This window comes from Gossypium raimondii, chromosome 5 (assembly GCF_025698545.1).
Source record: "Gossypium raimondii isolate GPD5lz chromosome 5, ASM2569854v1, whole genome shotgun sequence".
Classification (NCBI taxonomy): domain Eukaryota; kingdom Viridiplantae; phylum Streptophyta; class Magnoliopsida; order Malvales; family Malvaceae; genus Gossypium; species Gossypium raimondii.
In genome coordinates, this window is record NC_068569.1 from 5,495,172 (window position 1) to 5,513,914 (window position 18,743).

General features: G+C 33.9%; 3 protein-coding genes across 7 annotated transcripts; 2 read left to right on the forward strand and 1 right to left on the reverse strand.

Moving 5' to 3' along the window:
* The first annotated feature begins 4,114 nt into the window (after nucleotides 1-4,114).
* LOC105770006 (signal peptide peptidase) lies at nucleotides 4,115-9,849 on the forward strand. The gene is made up of 12 exons (XM_012591031.2): nucleotides 4,115-4,269; nucleotides 4,383-4,476; nucleotides 5,382-5,497; nucleotides 5,592-5,743; nucleotides 5,859-5,944; nucleotides 6,540-6,667; nucleotides 7,233-7,283; nucleotides 7,712-7,798; nucleotides 7,929-7,998; nucleotides 8,721-8,857; nucleotides 8,969-9,046; nucleotides 9,513-9,849. Exons 2-12 carry the CDS (start codon nucleotides 4,437-4,439, stop codon nucleotides 9,591-9,593), a joined length of 1,026 nt encoding a protein of 341 aa, XP_012446485.1. The 5' UTR covers nucleotides 4,115-4,269; nucleotides 4,383-4,436; the 3' UTR covers nucleotides 9,594-9,849.
* Nucleotides 9,850-11,086: 1,237 nt separating this feature from the next.
* Nucleotides 11,087-15,805, forward strand: LOC105768723 (uncharacterized). Of its 5 annotated transcripts, none has more exons than XM_012588842.2 (3): nucleotides 11,087-14,537; nucleotides 15,090-15,191; nucleotides 15,297-15,805. In XM_012588842.2, the coding sequence occupies exon 1, from the start codon at nucleotides 11,474-11,476 to the stop codon at nucleotides 14,393-14,395; it is 2,922 nt and encodes a 973-aa protein (XP_012444296.1). In that variant the 5' UTR covers nucleotides 11,087-11,473; the 3' UTR covers nucleotides 14,396-14,537; nucleotides 15,090-15,191; nucleotides 15,297-15,805. The 5 variants fall into 5 exon arrangements, with proteins under 5 accessions (XP_012444296.1, XP_012444297.1, XP_012444300.1 ...); XM_012588843.2 differs by having other exon boundaries at nucleotides 15,338-15,805; XM_012588846.2 differs by having other exon boundaries at nucleotides 15,460-15,805.
* Nucleotides 15,806-16,204: 399 nt separating this feature from the next.
* Nucleotides 16,205-18,229, reverse strand: LOC105768724 (hypothetical protein). Its single transcript, XM_012588848.2, has one exon. It carries the CDS (start codon nucleotides 18,227-18,229, stop codon nucleotides 16,280-16,282), a length of 1,950 nt encoding a protein of 649 aa, XP_012444302.1. The 3' UTR covers nucleotides 16,205-16,279.
* Between the last annotated feature and the right edge of the window lie 514 nt (nucleotides 18,230-18,743).

Sequence of the window (18,743 nt, forward strand, 5' to 3'; positions counted from 1 at the left end):
CAATTGAAGCTAAATGTTGAAATTAAATTTGACATCTGATATTGAGCTCGATTGGATAGATTCATTGTTTGAGATTGTGGTTGGCAGGAAATGTTGAATTTTTATTTGTTTATTAATGTTGTTGGTGAAATTTTGGTAAGATTTTATTATGAGCCTATGAACTTACTAAGCTTTTTGCAAACTTACTTGTGTGTGTTTCTTATTTATTGTAGATTGATATATATAAGTTCGGAGGATCTGATCTACATCAACGATCACACTATCCAGATTTACTCCGGTAGATTTTGTTAAACAACTTTTTGATTTATATGGCATGTATAGGGAATTGAAGTAAAAAGTAATAGAATGAATGACTAAGTAGGCAAGGTAAATTTGAATGTGATGGTTGTGTTAGACATTGAAATATACATGTTTTTAGCTTGAAATGGTTGATTGGTTGAACTTTATTAGTATTTAAATGAAGTAGTTGAAATACTGAAATTGGTTGTGAATTGAAATTTGCAATGAAGGTTAGATAATTATAAAGGGGTTATATTGAATTTTTAAAAAATAAAATAAAATAAAATTGCAATGGAACAGTTTTTGGACAGCAGCATTGATGTAACTTTGAAAAATCACTTGAATTAGAAGCTGATTGAGATATGACATTAAATCTGAATGAGTCTACTTTCACATGAAAGAAATAAAGTAAGCAAAAGAGTTATATATTTTTAGATATTTGAATTTTAGTGAGACAGGGTAAGAATGGTTTTTGAAGTCCCCTGTTCTGAATTTACAAATTCATTAAAAATTATACAGAAGGAATTATGAATTATAATTTATATGTCTAAATTCCTTTATGAGTCTATTTTAAGTAGAAATAAGTGGAAGCACCATATGAAGTTTGTATAATGAGATAATTGAATTTAAGTGACGAGAGGTCAGGATAGTTGATCAGTGAAACATGGGATACTTTAACTAATAAAATGTACTAATTGGCTAAACCAAAAATTCTGAAAATTTTATGGTAAAAAGATATATGAGTCTAGGTTCAGGGAAAATTTACGAATCTAAATTTTGAGTTTCGTAGCTTGAGTTATAATTGATTTAGTGACTGCTGCGCAGGTGGACAGCCTTATTATGAATAGTGAAATAACTTTTAAAAGTAAATTTTTATTCCCCGAACTTTTAAGTTAAGTCAAGTAACGCCTCATGCTCGACTCCGGAAACAGTCTCGGGTAAGGGGTGTTACATTTTATTGGTATCATAATGACTTATTACTACTTAACTAGCTTAAATTATGTAATTTATTAAATGTTTATTTGCTTACGACTTACTAAGATGTGATAGCTTACTGTGTGTATTTGCTTTTTGTTTTATAGATTTTGGGAGTTGGTTACGAACTCGGGGATCGTCAGAGAAGTCTATCAGACTATCAACTGTTTTCGGTATTTTATTAAATCTGAATTCGAATTTATGGCATGTATAGTCTAGTTAATATATTCGATTTTGGGGTATGTAAATATGAGCAAGGCGAAAATGGCTTATTATTTTGTTAAGCTTAGTTTTTTTTTTATATGCTACTAATCAAATGATAGATGCGTTTGGTTTTAGTGATTCGGTCATGGTTTATTTACATGTGAAAAATGCTTGCTATGTTTTGTTAATAATGTGGTAAATGTTTTGATATATGTATAAATTTGGTTATAGCATATAGGTGGAGCGAATTTGATATGTTTTGTTAATTATTGAAACCGATTAAGGCTTAAGTTCATTCGAAAATACTATTATGTATTCATATAAGGTGATGTTTGATTATGTGTTCGACAATAAATTAAGTAATAGATGTTAGTTAAGTTGTAATACGTATTAGCTAGGTAATAGACATGTTATATATGCATGTGGTGTACTTGACATATGTTTGATTTGCATATGTGAGTGATTTATAATTTGGTTTAGTAATGAAATGAATGAATGGAAGCATGTATTTGTAAAAAAAAAAAAAGAAGTTAATTGTGTCGGTTTGGAATGATAAGTTTGCATGGGTATTTGGTTTAGAAATGGTGAACAGTTGTTTATGAAAATATTCAGCTATGATTTTGAATTTAATTTGATAAGTACGAAATATGATATAGGACGTGTATAATACTGAGTGTTCTTGGTTGATTTGATGGAATGGATTTGATGTATTTAGTATAAAAGTAGAATTGTTAACCGAATATAGAGATTTTGGATGTGATAGAGTATTTGAAAATTGACATGAATTATTACATAAGATTAAGGTAATGTTTTAATTCGGTCTAGGTGTTGAGTTTGGTAATCTATTAAAGGTAGGTTAAATAAATGTTATATGAAAAATTTATTAAATGACCGATTATGAGATAAGTTAGTTTAGTTGTGTGAATGAAATTTGGAATGATTTAAAGCATATGGAAGTGGTATGTTTTGATTCGATTAAGTTCATGGAAAATGGTCAATGAATGTCAAATGAACATTATAATATCTTATAAATAAATATTGTAATATGTACACTTGATTTAAAAAGCGGAATATGTTTGATTATAAATTAGGTATTCGGATATCATGCATGTAATGTATGTATATTTTGAATAATATATATATTTTTAAGTAAAGTAGTTTAATTTTGGAGCATGGAATATAATGAATGCCTGTTTTGAGCTATGTTCTGTACAGTAATGCCTCGTAACCCAAATCCAGCGATGGATACGGGTTAGGGGTGTTACAAACTTGAATGTTGAGTTTGTACATGTTAGGGGAATAATGCATTGAATGGTTGTATGAATGTTTATTGCATTGTATTGAAAATATTAGGTAAGTATAATTCTTGTTACATGAGCTTACTAAGCACAAAGTGCTTACACAGTTTCCTTTTCCCTGTTTTGTAGTGTTAAGAGCTTGGAGGTCGAATTCGATCGGAGACGTATCACACTATCAACCTCAAGATTTCGGTGTATAAAGAAACTTTATTTTAGAAATCAATGGCATGTATAAGCTAATAAAGTAAATGTTAATGTGAAATGAATGTAAGGTTAGCCATTGGTATGGCTAACAAATCTTGGTTTTGGTATGTGATGAGGTTATCTTATGGATATGTTTAAATCTATCTTGAAAATATGTAGGGAATGTTAGATATTTATAAAGGAGTTATATTTAGTTCATTAAATTTTTTTATTGGGATTTTGCAAAATTTATTATGGTTTCGATTTAATCCCGATTTGGTCCCAATGTATGTTTTAGGCTTCGGAGGCCCATCTAAGAGACGTCATGACATGTGTCGGTAAATGAATAGTATTTAACTCGTAATAACGGGAAATTAATTCGGTAAAATCTGGTAATGCCTCGTACTCTATTCCGGCGATGAATACGAGAAAGGTGTATTACATTACTTGTAATTACATGTTATGGGCATTATTTTTTTATACTAATAGGCGATATTTAATTAAATTAATATTTTAAAAGACATTCATTTTAAATTCAAATGGTTTCAAATTAAATATCCAGTTTATTTAAAAATTTGATGATTAAAGGAAAGCTTGCATTATTAAATTTGTTAGTGAAATTGAATTGAGAATTAATGTAAATCAAAGTGATATTTTGGATTTAGATAAAAATTAATAAAATTAATTACACAGAATTAAAATTATTATATCAAATTACATACAAAAATTGAGATTTATCAAGTAAAACTATCACCAAATTGGATTAAATGTGATTTTCTTTTTAAAGTTTCGAAAAGAAAAGAAAAAATTGCTGCTAGCCTGCTTCGCCTTGGAGATCAGAAAAGTAAAACGTGGAAAGACAGATATTTTGTAAGCTGACTTGGCAAAATCTTATTGGTGATGGCACCTCATTCCAGTGCCAACTTCTTTATGACTTGATGCGGTGCATTTTCAGTTTTTTCACTCTCCAATATTAATTAACAAAGATTGACTGTAACAGCAATGCACCAATGACACTACCAAATCCAATCATATCGCGCCACGTGTCGATCTAATACCCGCAAAATCCCATTTTTCAAAATTTCAAGCCACATCTTCATTTTCCATTGGCTGTCACAACATTCAAAATGACAGCACCATGGAATTTAGCAACAAATTTACTCCAGCTTTGAGTGAAAAATAAAAAGACTCACCTTTATAAAAGAAAAAAGAAAAAAAATCTATAAAGATTTCTTCTGAGAGAAAGAATTAAGACAAATATATTTTTTTCTCCGATCTGTAAAACTCCACCGACCGTTACAGAGAGAAAGAAAGGAGAACAAGATCGAAGGTTCTAATCCCTAATTTTACTAGGAAATCCATTTGAATCTTGATTTCCAATCCCTGTTAATTGATTAAATTGTTTCGGTTTATTTTATTATAAATTTTTCCTTCTTGTTGTAGGTAGAAAGAGGGTCGATTCTTCGTTGCTGTTATATTTAAAAATAAACGACAACGATGAAGAACACTGAAAGACTCGCCAATTTGGCTTTAGCAGGTTTGCCTTTTTTTTGATGTACTCTTGATTAATTTTAGTTTATTATTTACATTTTGGGTTTGCATTTGAAAGAATTCTTGTCTTTTTAGGATAATTTCTGCTCAGTTTATTCAGTTGTTTAATTTAGTTTTGTACTAGCTGGGAGGATTTAGTTAGTTAATGTATCTTCTGGTTCTAGTTGCAAAGAAAATATGAGAACTGATAGGAAAGAATGATTTGAGGGTGAAATTTGGGAATGTGTAAGGGTAGGACGGGGTAGCTTTGTTATTTGGCATGAATGATCGTTGGTTTATTTATAAAGTTATGCATTATATGTGGAGAATTTAAAGGGATTACATTTCGTTTCACCCAAATCTTTGCAGTTCTGAAACAAGGAAAAGAAAAACTTTAAAAAGAACTGAAATCTTATGTTCTGTTTGATTGCTGCCTTGGACACAAAATCTGTTTGTTTTTAATAATTAGTAAACAAAATTCTTGTGTTTGATTTTATAATGAAACAATCATGTTATAACTTGTGTTACATTTTATCATCTGCTTTTTTTAATCAAATAGGGTTTTTTTTTCTTTACACTTTCATTTCCTTTTAGCAACTTTTTATGAACCAAAAACTAATAGGCAAAAGCAGCAATCAGTGAATGCACTTTGCGTTGCATATCCCCACCTTTCTCAGTTCAGATGCATTGTTACGTATCTTTGAATATATTAATTTTAGACCTCATGAATCTTGCTTAATATACTGGTGAGTGAATACATACTTGGATATGGCTGATTTTTTTAGAGAATATGTGGAACTAAGGATGCTCTTATTATGAGTCACTGTTAGATGTGAGATCTCTAAGGTGCCACATGTGCGCTTAAGAAGCTGGACTCTTTCTAATGTAGCATCCTTGATTTGCTAAATGCAGGGTTGACATTGGCACCACTTGTCATGAAGGTAGATCCTAATTTGAATGTTATTTTGACTGCATGCCTTGCAGTATATGTGGGCTGCTATCGTTCTGTCAAGCCAACTCCCCCATCAGTGAGTATGATAGCATTTAAATTAACTCTTCGCCTTCTTGTTTGTCATTCAGTTCTGTAGATTAAAATTGGCTGACAATGTGTCTGTCATACAGGAGACAATGTCTAAGGAGCATGCTATGCGTTTTCCATTTGTTGGGAGTGCAATGTTGTTATCACTTTTCTTGCTGTTCAAGTTCTTATCGAAAGACTTGGTTAATGCTGTCTTGACATGCTATTTCTTTGTGCTTGGAATCATTGCTCTTTCGTATGTTCTTTCCATACAGACTTGATACTAAATTTTACCTTAATACAATTAATTCACCTGATGTCATATTTGTTTGTGTTATCATCTTATATATTCTTTCTGCCATTGTTTTCAGGGCAACAATATTGCCTGCATTAAAACACTTCTTGCCAAAGCATTGGAATGAGGACCATATCATTTGGCGTTTTCCATTCTTCCGCTGTAGGTCCTTTCTTTTATTAATTTTTGAAGTTTATATATTCAATTTTATTTGTTAGAGGATTTGTTTGAGTTTTGAACTGTATATAATCTTCCTTTCTTCTGATTCGTACTTTTGTTATAACTGCTGCTTTAACCACATCTCCTTATGACATCTCTACTTTAGTTTGACTATGGCATCTTTTATCAAGGCATGCATCTTTGATATTTGATTAGAAAGGATTGCTTGGTGCATTTAAGTTATCCAGCCTTTTTAAGCTCTGGCTCAATTTTGTTCAAGGATTGGCTCTTGGAATTTCCATAGATCCAAAATGGAATTAATTCTCTGATTGTCAGGTTTTTGAGCACTCTGGTTTTTTTGATGCATAAAGTTGGCAGGTCTGCTCACTGGAATATGTTGAATGCTAACTTCTTCGGAAGATTTCTGAGTTTAAGGTGTTATTTTTCCTGTTTAAAGTTTAGTTCATCAATCTCTGGTTTATGTCCATGATTGACTCCTTAAAATTCTTATTTGATCTAGTTGGTAATACCTTGATTGCATTATGCAGACTGCAGAGTGATATATTTCCTTACACCTTTCTTAAACATTCTTAAACAGCTTTTGAGATTGAGTTCACAAGATCTCAGATCATAGCTGCAATCCCTGGAACCTTTTTCTGTGCATGGTATGCCTCGCAGAAGCATTGGCTGGCTAATAATATTCTGGGTCTTGCTTTCTGCATTCAGGTTTGACTGAAATTCCTATTTTATTGACTATGCTATTTGCCAATAAGTTAATTTGGTGCTTGATATCTAATTCCTTTTCTATGATTTTTCCATGAGACCCAGACAAAACAATAATTTTAGGTATATTTTGTGTCACAAATCATACGCTGAAATATTTCTGTTAGCCAAAAAGTACGTCTGTATGAGCATCAGCATATTACAAAAAGGAAAAATCTGTTCCTTTTCCGTTGCGTTTTAAATTGTCTAACAGGCCTCGATTCATCATATGCTTCGGTCTGGCAAATCTCTTTAGATTTTGCCTATGAAATAGTTTACATCAGTATATTGTTGATGCCGTCAAATTTGTGGCTAGGGTTTTAGTTGAGCAGTTCTAACATTATGAAAGTATTCTTTTTCTTAATCTTCTAATAATTTTATGAAGACACTGTGATTTCTCATTTGTCTATATTTCACCACCTTGTTGCTTTTTTCCTCCCGTTTATTGTGGTTTATGGCTGTTTTTGTCAAGTGGAATACACATATTAGCTAGGCTCTGTCTGAAGGTTTCTATTGTTGGTTTTTGCAGGGAATTGAAATGCTTTCTCTTGGATCCTTTAAGACTGGTGCCATTCTCTTGGTAAGAAGTGGATTTGCGGTTTTAGTTGATTATTCATGGGATGTATTTATTCCATGTTAGTAATATAAGTTAGCTTGATAATTTGAAAAGAAAAGCCACTTGCATTTTTTAGCTGATCTTGACTTTTGAATAAAAACAACTCGTTTATAGTTTATTCTTAAGGTTTTGATCTATAGACCCACTTTCCTTTCTTAGCAAACTGTTCTGATGGAGACTTGAATTGTTCCTTGCAGCTTCTATTTCACATTTAAAGCTGACAATTTCTTTCTTTGAGTGTATTATTAATTTGCTCTGGTTAGCCAAACTTTAATGCTATCTTTTGCTGGTTAGCCAAATTGCAAAGCTATATTTGACTACTTATTTACTTGCCTTCTCATGTTCAGCTATGTTTTGTTTGGTATAAATTTTTCATTCTTTATGCTGTGCAGGCTGGGCTTTTTGTATATGACATTTTCTGGGTTTTTTTCACTCCTGTGATGGTCAGTGTGGCGAAGTCTTTTGATGCTCCTATAAAGGTCTGTTCTTTTATTTATTTAAAAATACTTAGCCTGGTTAGCTTTTTTTCAACATATGTACTTCATATTTTCAATTTATTATTAAATTTGTTAGCCGTGGTGATCTGATTTCTTTAATACCATTCTGCAGCTTTTGTTCCCAACAGCAGACTCTGCACGACCATTTTCCATGCTTGGACTTGGTGACATTGTAATTCCTGGTATGTTTTAAATCTGGTTTTAGTTGGGAGGTCTAATGCATGCTGTTTTTATGACCTGGGCTGCAGCTATGTGTTTCTTGTTTTATTATGCAGTTATTCTTACTAAAGAAAGAAGTATTCTAAGATCTTGAATTTTGAAACAGGAAACATCTAAATGACCGATTCCTTTCCTAATTGTATTTTGTTGTGATGCGTTTGTCTTTGACAACTCTATATTTCATTTGATATGCATCGAAATTTTAAAGATTACTGATCTTTTAACCTCGGGCAGAGCCTGTTAAATTACATTTAAAAAAAGTTCACAGATATGCTTGAATTCTATTTAACACAGCATTCTGTTTCTAGAGTATGATCTCATTTACTTCTGTTAGCTGATTTGACTTATTTTGTTTGATTATGGAGTTTTTTGTTTTTTGTTTTTAAAAACAATGGCTCTATCATCACGGCTGTTAGGACAGATGACAAAGATTCACGTGCAGTGATATTATCAGCTGATGGTGTTTTTCTCATGCTATTGATTCTTGAGTGAAATATGATTTGACCGCGTATTTAGGACTTGGTTAAAAATAATTCTTCTCCCTTTTAATTCCAATTTGATTGATCATTATTCCTTTTAACGTTAAAAACTTTGTTCTCATAGTATTATGTACATTTTTATGAGAAACAGAGTATGGTATGATCAATATTCTGTCTTTTTATATTGGTTTATTTCTCCGTTGCAGGCATTTTTGTAGCCCTAGCATTAAGATTTGATGTATCTAGAGGGAAAGGGAGCCAATATTTTAAGAGTGCATTTTTGGGATACACAGTAGGATTGGTCCTTACAATTGTTGTCATGAACTGGTTTCAAGCTGCACAGGTAAACTATTCATTGATCCTCTGTTTTATCTTGTCCTGCTAATGCATGCACGGCTGTATTGGGTGAAAGGTTTATCATTTGGATAATCTTCTGTGTATATTGTGCTTTCAGCCTGCACTTTTGTATATTGTACCGGCTGTTATTGGATTCTTGGCTGCTCACTGTGTATGGAATGGAGATGTCAAACCGGTTTGTTCTCCACCCTTGTTTGATTCTCTCTAGCATTATTTGCTTGGCATGGAAATTTTAATTCAATTTCTTTTGCGATTGTCTTTTTACATAAAATTCTATATAGGAGATGGATCCTTGTTAAAATTTGTTTGTTACATTGTCCCGTTTTTCAAGGACTAGCAACAAGTAGGATTTTGCATTTGAGAATCGGGTCTAATGTTTATGAAATGAATCATGTCCAAGTCTTGGTAAAAATTAAGAAAATGAACCCAATGCCCATGGAGGTACAGGAGGACCTTATGCTTGATACAAACAAAAACCTGGAGAATGTTGGATTAATTGTGATCCTAAATAATGATTATAGTTCGGTTATGGTATATGATAAATTTCACTATTCAGCTTTGAATATGATCAATGAAATGATTATGGTCTGTATTTGTATTTGGATTACAATATGGTTAATAGGAGCTAACATGATGTGCAGTTATTGGAGTTTGACGAGTTGAAGACTGCGGTTACGTCTGAAGACGGTAGTGATGACAAATCCAGCAAGAAGGTTGAATGAGTTAGAAGCAGAAACCCTTACACTGAAACCATTTTATTTTAGCTTTGAGAAGGATATAGTGTTCACTTTTAAGGTCAATCTTGGCTAACTTTTTGTTCTACTGCTAAACCTTTGTATCAGGTTTTGGAATTAAGCAAGAAATAATAATACTTAACCTCTTAAACAAAACTACTTTCATTTGACACAAATCACAATGTATTTGGAACTATAAACATTGCTTTTGGAAATTAATTATTTTACTCTCTTTTTTCCTCCATTTTTTCATAGCTATTAAAAATTGGATCATATGCATTTCTCATCTTTGTTTTCCTAAAGCTGTTGAATTTATTTATAGGACTTTTACCCTAAAGGTTGGAATATAATGTAAACAATAAAAGGGAAAAAAAACCTTGGAATTATAAAAGCATCTGGGTAATTTGCATTGGAAACGGAGGTTACTCTTTTCATGGTGCACTCGGAGGGAAAAAATATTTATCCGTAAATTCAGTCTTCTTTTTTGGAAGGTTGCAAATTTTTATTATCAATTTCAATTAAATTAAATGTGAGTATTTAATAGATTGATAAGGTACTTTTTTGTTTTATTCCACAAGCTATTTCAAATCTTTTTTATTTATTTACAAATAATTAAAACTTTATTTAATTTTATCAAAGAGGCATTGATTCAATGTTGAAATATTATGTTTTTTCCATGCGATGCATTGATTGGTTGTATATATTAATTAAAATATTAAAATTTGATAGAAAATTTGTAACATTTCATAAGTAAAAATAATATAAATGTTTAATTTTATAATGATGATAGTTTAAATTATAATGTATATAAATTAAGACCAAAAATGATATTTAAAATAAACTTGAATAATTTGATATTACTCTAATTCTGATTTTAGCTTTACTCTTAAAAAACAGTTACAATACAATTTAAAGATTAAAAGAGGGAAAGAAATGAAAGTTAAGTTATTAAACAAAAGATAATGTAAAGAAAAGTTGTATTAAAAATTAGGCTCCTACAAAATGAAAAAGAAGAATATATAATTAGTAACTAAATTAATAAATTAATTGGTATGATTTCATTAATATCTTTAATATATTTCTCATTTATCTATTAAAAACATTTAATATATATTATATATGAAATTTAATTTTAATAATTAAAAGATTGAATGCATGAAACTTGAAGCACATATTTATATTTTTAATATTGGTTATTAAAATCGTATATAAAGACTTAATATTACAAAATAAAATAAAATGGTGTATATATTTATAATTTATAACTAAATCAATTATAATAAAAATTATTGACATAATGATATATTTTTATAAAAGAATTAGATTAAATAATATTCATTTTAAAATTTAATAAATTCTAATTATCAGTGTTATCGTAAATTTCGAGTTTTCAATCTGATAAATGATTTTGGTTAAATTTTGTTATTGCATTTGTAGGTAGTGGGACAAGGCCCAAATACCCTACTTTTGTCGTTCTTGTTTTTTCGTATTTTTTGCCGGTCACTATTTTTCTGCTGCCGCTACTTCAGTTCTTCTTCGACTCCCTTTTTTCCCCTTCTTCTGGAGTTTGAGAATCATATCCAGTAGCAGTGCTGAAGCTTCAGATATCGGATTCGCCGCGTGTCAGTGTTGGACATCGGTACAAGGAGGACGTGTACGTGTTTCATAGCTGTCAAGCGTGTCCCTTGCACTACTTTCTCACCGTCTCTCTCTTTCCCTCTATCTTTCTCCTGTATATATATATTTTTTAATATTCTATCAGAACTTCCTATTCCTGGTGTAGCTTCTAAGCAGCGGCAAAAAGCCCACTTCGGGATTTAACAGAGTATCCCTGTGGCAGCCCCATAAGGTAATGAAAACTACTCTTAATGGCTTCGCAACTGATTAGCGTCTCATCCTATGAAGCTCACAATCAGCTAGAAATCTCTCTAAGGCAAGCTTTTGACCTTCTTCAATCGAAATTAAGACCCCCATTTTCGTTAACTATCCCAGATCCCCAAGAATACACTCTACTTAATCAAGCTATTCTCTATGGTGTTTTAATCGAACCCCATTTCGCCAAAATTCATATTAAGCACTTACATGCTATTGTCATTGATGGGTATAAGCTGTTTTTAAGTTTACTTGTTGGAATTGTTAATGAATTGTATGGAAAGCTTGTTGATTCGGTAAAGGAACAATTAATTTGGGTTACTAAAGAAATGATTGATGTTTCCGCTACAGGAATTGATAGTTTGTTAGTGTGTTTAATGAGGCAAATTGTTGGTGGTGATTTTAGTGATGGGAATCTTTGGTTATGTTTCGAGTTAGTGAGTCTTTGTTTAAGTAAATGGGATTGTTTGTTGCAAGAAAAGCCTGTAGTTTTGACCAGTGCACTATATACATTTCTTCGTTTATTAGCTGATCATTGTAGGGTATCGAATAATCTGAAACTAGAGATGTTGAGGCAGATGGAGATCGAGTTTTGTGTCAAAATGTTGAGGGATCAGTTTCAACTTTGTTTGAAGATAGGAAGGGATCTTGTTCGGTTATTACAAGATTTGTTTCATGTACCTGAGTTTAAATCTATATGGAAGGATCTGGTTTTGAAACCAAGTGAGTTTAGAACTGCTGAGTATTTGGATATTTCACAGTTGTATTGCATAAGGACTTCGACTCGTTACTTTTTACTGCGAATCACACCTGAAATGGAAACACAATTGCGGTTTTTACTCACACATGTGATGCTCGGCAACCAGAAACGATATCAGATATGGTTTGAGAAGAAATTTCTTTTAGGGCCAGAGAGAGAGAGTCTTATTGTTGATATTGTGCGGTTCATATGTTGTGCACACCACCCTTCTAATGGAATTATTCAGTCAAACATTATTCCTAGATGGGCTGTTATTGGTTGGCTACTAACGTGTTGTAAGAAGAAATATATTGAAGCTAATGGGAGGTTGGCATTGTTTTACGACTGGCTTTTTTTCAATGAAAAGGTGGATAATATTATGAATATTGAGCCTGCAATGCTATTGATGGTCTGCTCCTTGCCTAAATATGTTAACTTCACTCACTCCCTTCTTGAATTTTTACTTCTTCTTGTGGACAATTATGATTTGGACCGTAAAACCATTATTCTCAGGGGTGTTTCATCAGCTTTTAACTCACTTGTTCAAAAAGGAGTGGTACACTCATTGGATGTTTTGACCCGTTGCGATGTACTTTCTCCTTTTATAAGAGAAAGGCTTCAAAATTTATTGTTAAATGATCAAGGTAAAGTTCCTAGAGATTTGCTTCCAGTTGATCTGCCTGGCCACTCCACGCAGTCCTTGAGATTGCCTGACATGTCATGTATGGGAAACTCTACCCAATCCACACAAGAGCAACTTACAAGTGAAGGGGATGATGGATTAAGCACCAGAGTTGTGGTTGTTCCTGGTGGCAATGAAGTAGATTCTATTGAGAGATTAGTTGAAAGTATTGGAGATATTATCAAGGAATCATATGAGAGGGGGTTACAAACTTTGGAGGCAATTCTTTTTTCAATTGTGAATCAATGTAATCAAAGAAAAACTAGTAATTCGATTTGCTCGGAGGATCTATTATCTAAGATCACAAAGGAATTTGAGTCAAATGGATACCGACTCTTTACTTCGCTTGGTAGTCTTGCAGGTATTGTTGAGTGCGATGATGAAATTGGTTCTGCCACTGCAGTAATTATCCGCACCTTCATCTTTTCTCTGAATGAAAGAATACAAGAAATGCTTTTGCTCTGGGCAAGGAATGGTTTTCCAGTAGGAGCGCGTTTACTGTCATATGCTTTAAGACTAGCACATGAGGCATATGCAGCAGGTTGTTTGGAAAATTCAGTTGCTGTGGCTAAAGTGAGGGAGTCAAGGATGCCATTGTTGGAATATCATTTTGATGGATATTTTAATTTTCTGAACAAAAGAAAAGGAGATTCCTCTGAAAACTTTGTTTCTGTTTCTGAAATGGATGAGAAGGCGATTGCTAACTTGGTTGATAGTGCCTTTACCGCTTACAGGCATTTCCTTTCATCCTCAAGAGTTATGTCACAAAAAGAATCAGATACCTCTCTATCAAAGCTCCTATTTTCTGACTTAAAGGACTGTTCTGATTGGAAAAGAATAAGAATGAAAAACTTATTCTGCAACATCTTTTGCTATCTTTCAGATTTATCCATCTGTGAGGAAGACATTATCAGATTGCTCATAGAAAAATTGGATTATGTAGATCTTACAGAGATGCAGTTTCAAATTGGCTTGAAGAAGTTCTCTTTATTTGGAGACAATCATAAACTTGTTTTCCATTTAATTAAGAACTCTCTCAATTGGAACTCTGTGGAGCAGCATAAACTCTGGGGCTTGATCAGATCCGAGCTTCCAGTGTCTGAGGTTCAAGTTGAGAAGATCATTTTAGAATTTTTTTGCTCTGGGAAAATAGATGTAAACCTTAGTGCTATAGCAGCTGGAGGCCTTCTAACTCTCTGCAGTTCTTGTGCACCCACATCAGCTCTTGTCGGCACAATCATGTCATTGCCTAATAATTTCTTCCAGGACTTTGCTGCAGCTGCTTTGGCTACATGGGCTGCGTCCAATGCCTCTATGCTATTTGACAGCATAACTGAGTTTGCAGAGAAACTGAAAAGTAAAAACACATGCTCAACTTTCTTGAATTCTACTGAGACTGAGATCAACCAATCTACCATTTTGTGGCTGTTGAACTATTATAATGCACAAGGGATAAATGTCTCCAACATGCTTAGCAACTTATATCCCAATAGTTAAAGGTTCCAAGATGGAAAATTTGCGCCATGAATGCACCCTGTTCCTGCATCCGCTTCCCAAAATATTGGCATTAATTTGGAGTGGAAAATCAGCATGATGGAAGCTGAATATGCAAGCCATTATGTTGCAGCCGATCTAAAAGGTAGATCTTATAATATGACATTAATGCTAGCATCGTGTGTGATCCTAGTACATTAGGGTAGCAAATTTTTTTATAAAATGTATAGAATGTTCATTCATGGGTATGTTTAATTTATACAATTGTGTTATTATTGTACATTTATGCCTACATATATGTTGCTAACCCTAATACTTTATTGTACATGTGTAATAATTTAATTATCCTCCTATTCAATACAATTGTCAAGAAAATACTAATAAAAGGAATATGTTTACTGTTTGTTATTAAAATAGTAGTTGTTCGCTTCAAACTAGGATGTATATTTAGTATTTATATGTTGTTGGGTTTTACCTTTCTAAATTTAAGATTGAATAATATCCATAATCAATTCTTTTGCTATACTAAAATTGGAGAATAATTTGGTTTTATGTTAAAGGATTTTATTTCTATATATGTAAAAGTATTTTCTTTTGTGGGATATATATCATGTATCTGCCTTCCATTCCTTGTATTCCTATTATTTCAATTGATGACATAGTATTATTTGGTTGATTTTTTAACACACATGCCCAGGTTGCTCAATTGTATGCCTTCCTATTCCATTGAACCTTCACCTTCCAGCGGTTCTTATAAAGCTTGAGGAGGCCAAGGCATGTTCAAAGCTGATATTACAAGGTAATGTATTAGGGTACTGGTGAAAAGAATACGTTCTGCTTTTATTGGTTGTAGTAGCTTATAGCTAAGAGTAGTTCTGGTTGCTCTGCATCTTTGACTTTGTAGGAGACGTATATTTAGGCTGATGAACTGACCTGACTTTGTAGGAGGATGATTTTTGGTTAAATATTAGTACAAATCACTGTTTGTACGCCAAAATATCCTTGCGGGTTACTCCAAATTCGGAATTTACTTAGTATCGACTGAGTTTGAATATGCTTATTCGCAGTGGAAGTGAAAATGGGGTATGCGGACTGCAGAATGAGAGATGGGTTGCCTTACATGGATCTCTCTTATGTATTATTTGCAGAATCTGCTGCCTTTTAAGTACTGCCATCTCTGAAACAGCTAAAGCAGCAAGTAACTGCAGCTGGCTGTGGACGACACACTGCGGTTTTGATGTCTGGGAGGTACAATATTGTACAGCACGTCTTTCAATATTTTATGTGCATTTTCTGGAAATCATCGCGATTTTTTGCATGTAAAGGGAAAATATACAGACAATCCTTTAGATTTGGTGTTTGGTGTTATTTGAATACTATTTTATAAAGAAAAACATGCTCAGTTTCAAATTATTTTCTTTTTATTTTGGTTGTAACACACCTATTTGATTCGATAAGCTGCAAAGTGAAAACTCAATGCTGTTTTGGACATGGCATTCAAATGATTTGATGAGATTAAATATCACTAGGGTAATTGTTTGGTATCTTTATTTGAATGGGTTTTTTCACCTAAACGAAGAAAACCATTAACTTATTCAACTATTGTTTGTGGGTCCCTGGAGGCATTCAACAAAAGGAGTAGAATCAAAGGAAGATTTTGCTACCCAACGAGCAAAATAAGCAATGATGGTGGTTGAAGTAGTGCAGAACAGAGAGTACACTGTGACGTTTTCTTTCTTTTTCCTTTTTTGTTTTAACTAAAATGATATTCACCAGCAATCATCAACACATTAGCATCACAAGAACCAACACTAACATCAAATCCAAACACATTTTGTCTTTTTCATTCTTTCATTTTTATTTCATAAAATCTTTTCCCCACCGACCCTAGAGAGTGGGAGAAGAAACATACTGCCTGGGTAAGCTAAAAAGATCTTTCCCTTCAAATGGTGAAGTCCACTCATGGGACACCGAAGTTGAAGAAGCTTCTGCTGCAGCCACTCCACCATCCTGTAAACCCGCAATTGCTACAGCACTCACATTAGGCGTCAATCTCATTCCTGGTTTAACACTCAGTCCATTTGTATTACGATAATAAAGGTGACTGCTCTTCATTGGAGATGTTGGTCCTAGCCATATCCCACCAGGTCTCGGAGATGTGCGATCCAAGCTCCAATCAATATTGGTATAATCCAACTGAGCCATCGAGCTACCACTGCTCCAGTCAACCGGAGAAGAGGCTCCTGATGAATTGGTAGAACCTGAACCAGTGAAAAGTCCAAGTGACGATGCAGCCGCGAGTGTTGGTGATCCACCTGTTCTACTCCATAGACCATTTCCTCTGCTAGTTCCAGGTGAATCTCCTGGACTACTGCTGCTTGAGAACTGTTGCTGCTGTGGATAGTAAAGCTGGGGATGCATCGGATTTGAACTCAAGCTGTTGGAACTAAGGCCTCTAGCACTTGCAATATGGGGCATAAAGCCATTAGACTTTGTAATTTCAACACTACTGCTTGGATACAAAAAGGGGGTCGTTCCAGGAGGAGATGAGCTTATACAAGTAGCTGGAACCTGCTTTGTATTTACAGATTGAGGCCGCTGCATCATCATAACTGGTTCCCTAATTGAGGGCTGAAGTTTCTTATAATCACTTCCAACAGCCACATTACGGCTTTCTGTCTTTGCTAGCGGAGGTGAGGCCTGCAAAGGTGATGCCAGGGAATAAGAAACTGAAGGATTCGATCCAGAACTTGGCCACCTTTTCTCAGCTGGCACTGCACTTTGTTGGGGTTTTGCCCATTCCAACCTCGGCTGTATTCTCTTCAATGGCTGGAAACTTTTGCTCACTATTTCTGAAGAAACTCCCACCGGAACTGTGGATTTTACATAGTTAAAATCTTTCTCATCCCTTCTTTGCTGTATTGCAGGAGAAAGGTTTGGTTTTGGTTGTGGCCTTCCAGATATGTTCTGACTACCTGCCACTGATACCTTGTTGGTACCAGCAGGATCACAAGTTTCTTCCGGCTTTGCTGGAGCAGGTGGGTCCTGCTTTGAAGATCTTAAGGATTCTGCCGCTTTCTCAAGATCGCCTTCAGCAGCAACAACTGCTCTTTCAACCTCCTGCTTTGTGCACTTGTATCTGATTTCCATGTCAGCAATTCGTGCAAGCTCTTCTGATATGTCAATTTTTAAGTTCCCACCACCAATAGTTGATTCCTTATGCTTAACTGCTTCTTCTTCACTTCCTTCAAAAAGCCACGCCACAGATTCCTCCACTTTGCCTTCATTGAAAATAAGAGCCATTGTAGCCCGATCATGAGAAAATCCCATTGCTACAAGCTGCTGAGCAAGTGCTTCAAGCTTTCTTGACATAAGATAGCCATTGCATCGCTCGTGCAACTCCTGAGCTCGCCTCTCCTTCTGACGCTGATGTTTCCTCTCATTCTTTTGACGAATTTTTTCTCGCTTATCATTGTCAGCTCCTGGTATTATTTCCGGCCGGACGGGAAGATTTGAAGTTTTCTCTTTGTGCTCTTCTGATTCACCCGACCAGCTACCATTATTAGATATTGAATCAAACTCAATCCCAGCTCCAAGTGAGCCTCCCAAATGCTCATCTGTGTCTTCTATGTTTCGGAAACGACCATTGCTCTGAAGAGGTGAAGCAGATGATGATGGTGCTGTTTCAATGGTATGGAATGTTCCCAAAAGTGGATTGTAAGCACTAGCTGGAGCACCACTAGCTGCATTAGCAGGTCCAGAAGGCCTTGCAGAAGCCTTCTGAGAGTCCTTGCTGGATTTTTTATCTTTGGACTTCGACTTGGATGCAGGAGACATTGCTGTCACCAAATATAGTCCTGAAAGATTTAAGACAATACTTTACAAAATCAATGATGCACAGAAAGAGATAAGCAGTCAATACTCCAAACAGTAAGAGCAGTGGTCATCTCATTTTTCTGGCATGTCACCAAAATGGTCTATATAAAGTTGAAAACAATGAAAAGTAAAGATAAATAACAGTTTAATTCTCGCAATTATTTTTTACAAAATAAACAAACCCAGATGCTTTTCACAATAAAAAATATGTGCTGAGATCCAAAAGCTCCAAGTGAAAAATTGACTCAAGGATGCTAGTCAGCTGTGACCAAAATTTACAATATTGTGCCTGGACCACAAGTGTATAACTGGTATTCAGTTCAAGAAAGCAAATCAAAATAAATCTTGAGAACTACACACTGAGTGAACATGTTTCCTGAATGTGCAAAATTCCCTTCACAGAACAAATTAACAGAGTATCAATGGAAGTACACCATATTAACAGAGTACCAAACTCCCAAGACAGTCTCAAGAA

Bases quoted from the DNA above. Each gene is read 5' to 3' on its own strand.
- LOC105768724 (XM_012588848.2), bottom strand. From the start codon at position 18,229: ATGTCTCCTGCATCCAAGTCGAAGTCCAAAGATAAAAAATCCAGCAAG.
- LOC105768723 (XM_012588841.2), top strand. From the start codon at position 11,474: ATGGCTTCGCAACTGATTAGCGTCTCATCCTATGAAGCTCACAATCAG.
- LOC105770006 (XM_012591031.2), top strand. From the start codon at position 4,437: ATGAAGAACACTGAAAGACTCGCCAATTTGGCTTTAGCAG. The intron at 4,477-5,381 runs GTTTGCCTTTTT...TGCTAAATGCAG, and splicing joins CGCCAATTTGGCTTTAGCAG to GGTTGACATTGGCACCACTT. The intron at 7,799-7,928 runs GTCTGTTCTTTT...ACCATTCTGCAG, and splicing joins CTTTTGATGCTCCTATAAAG to CTTTTGTTCCCAACAGCAGA.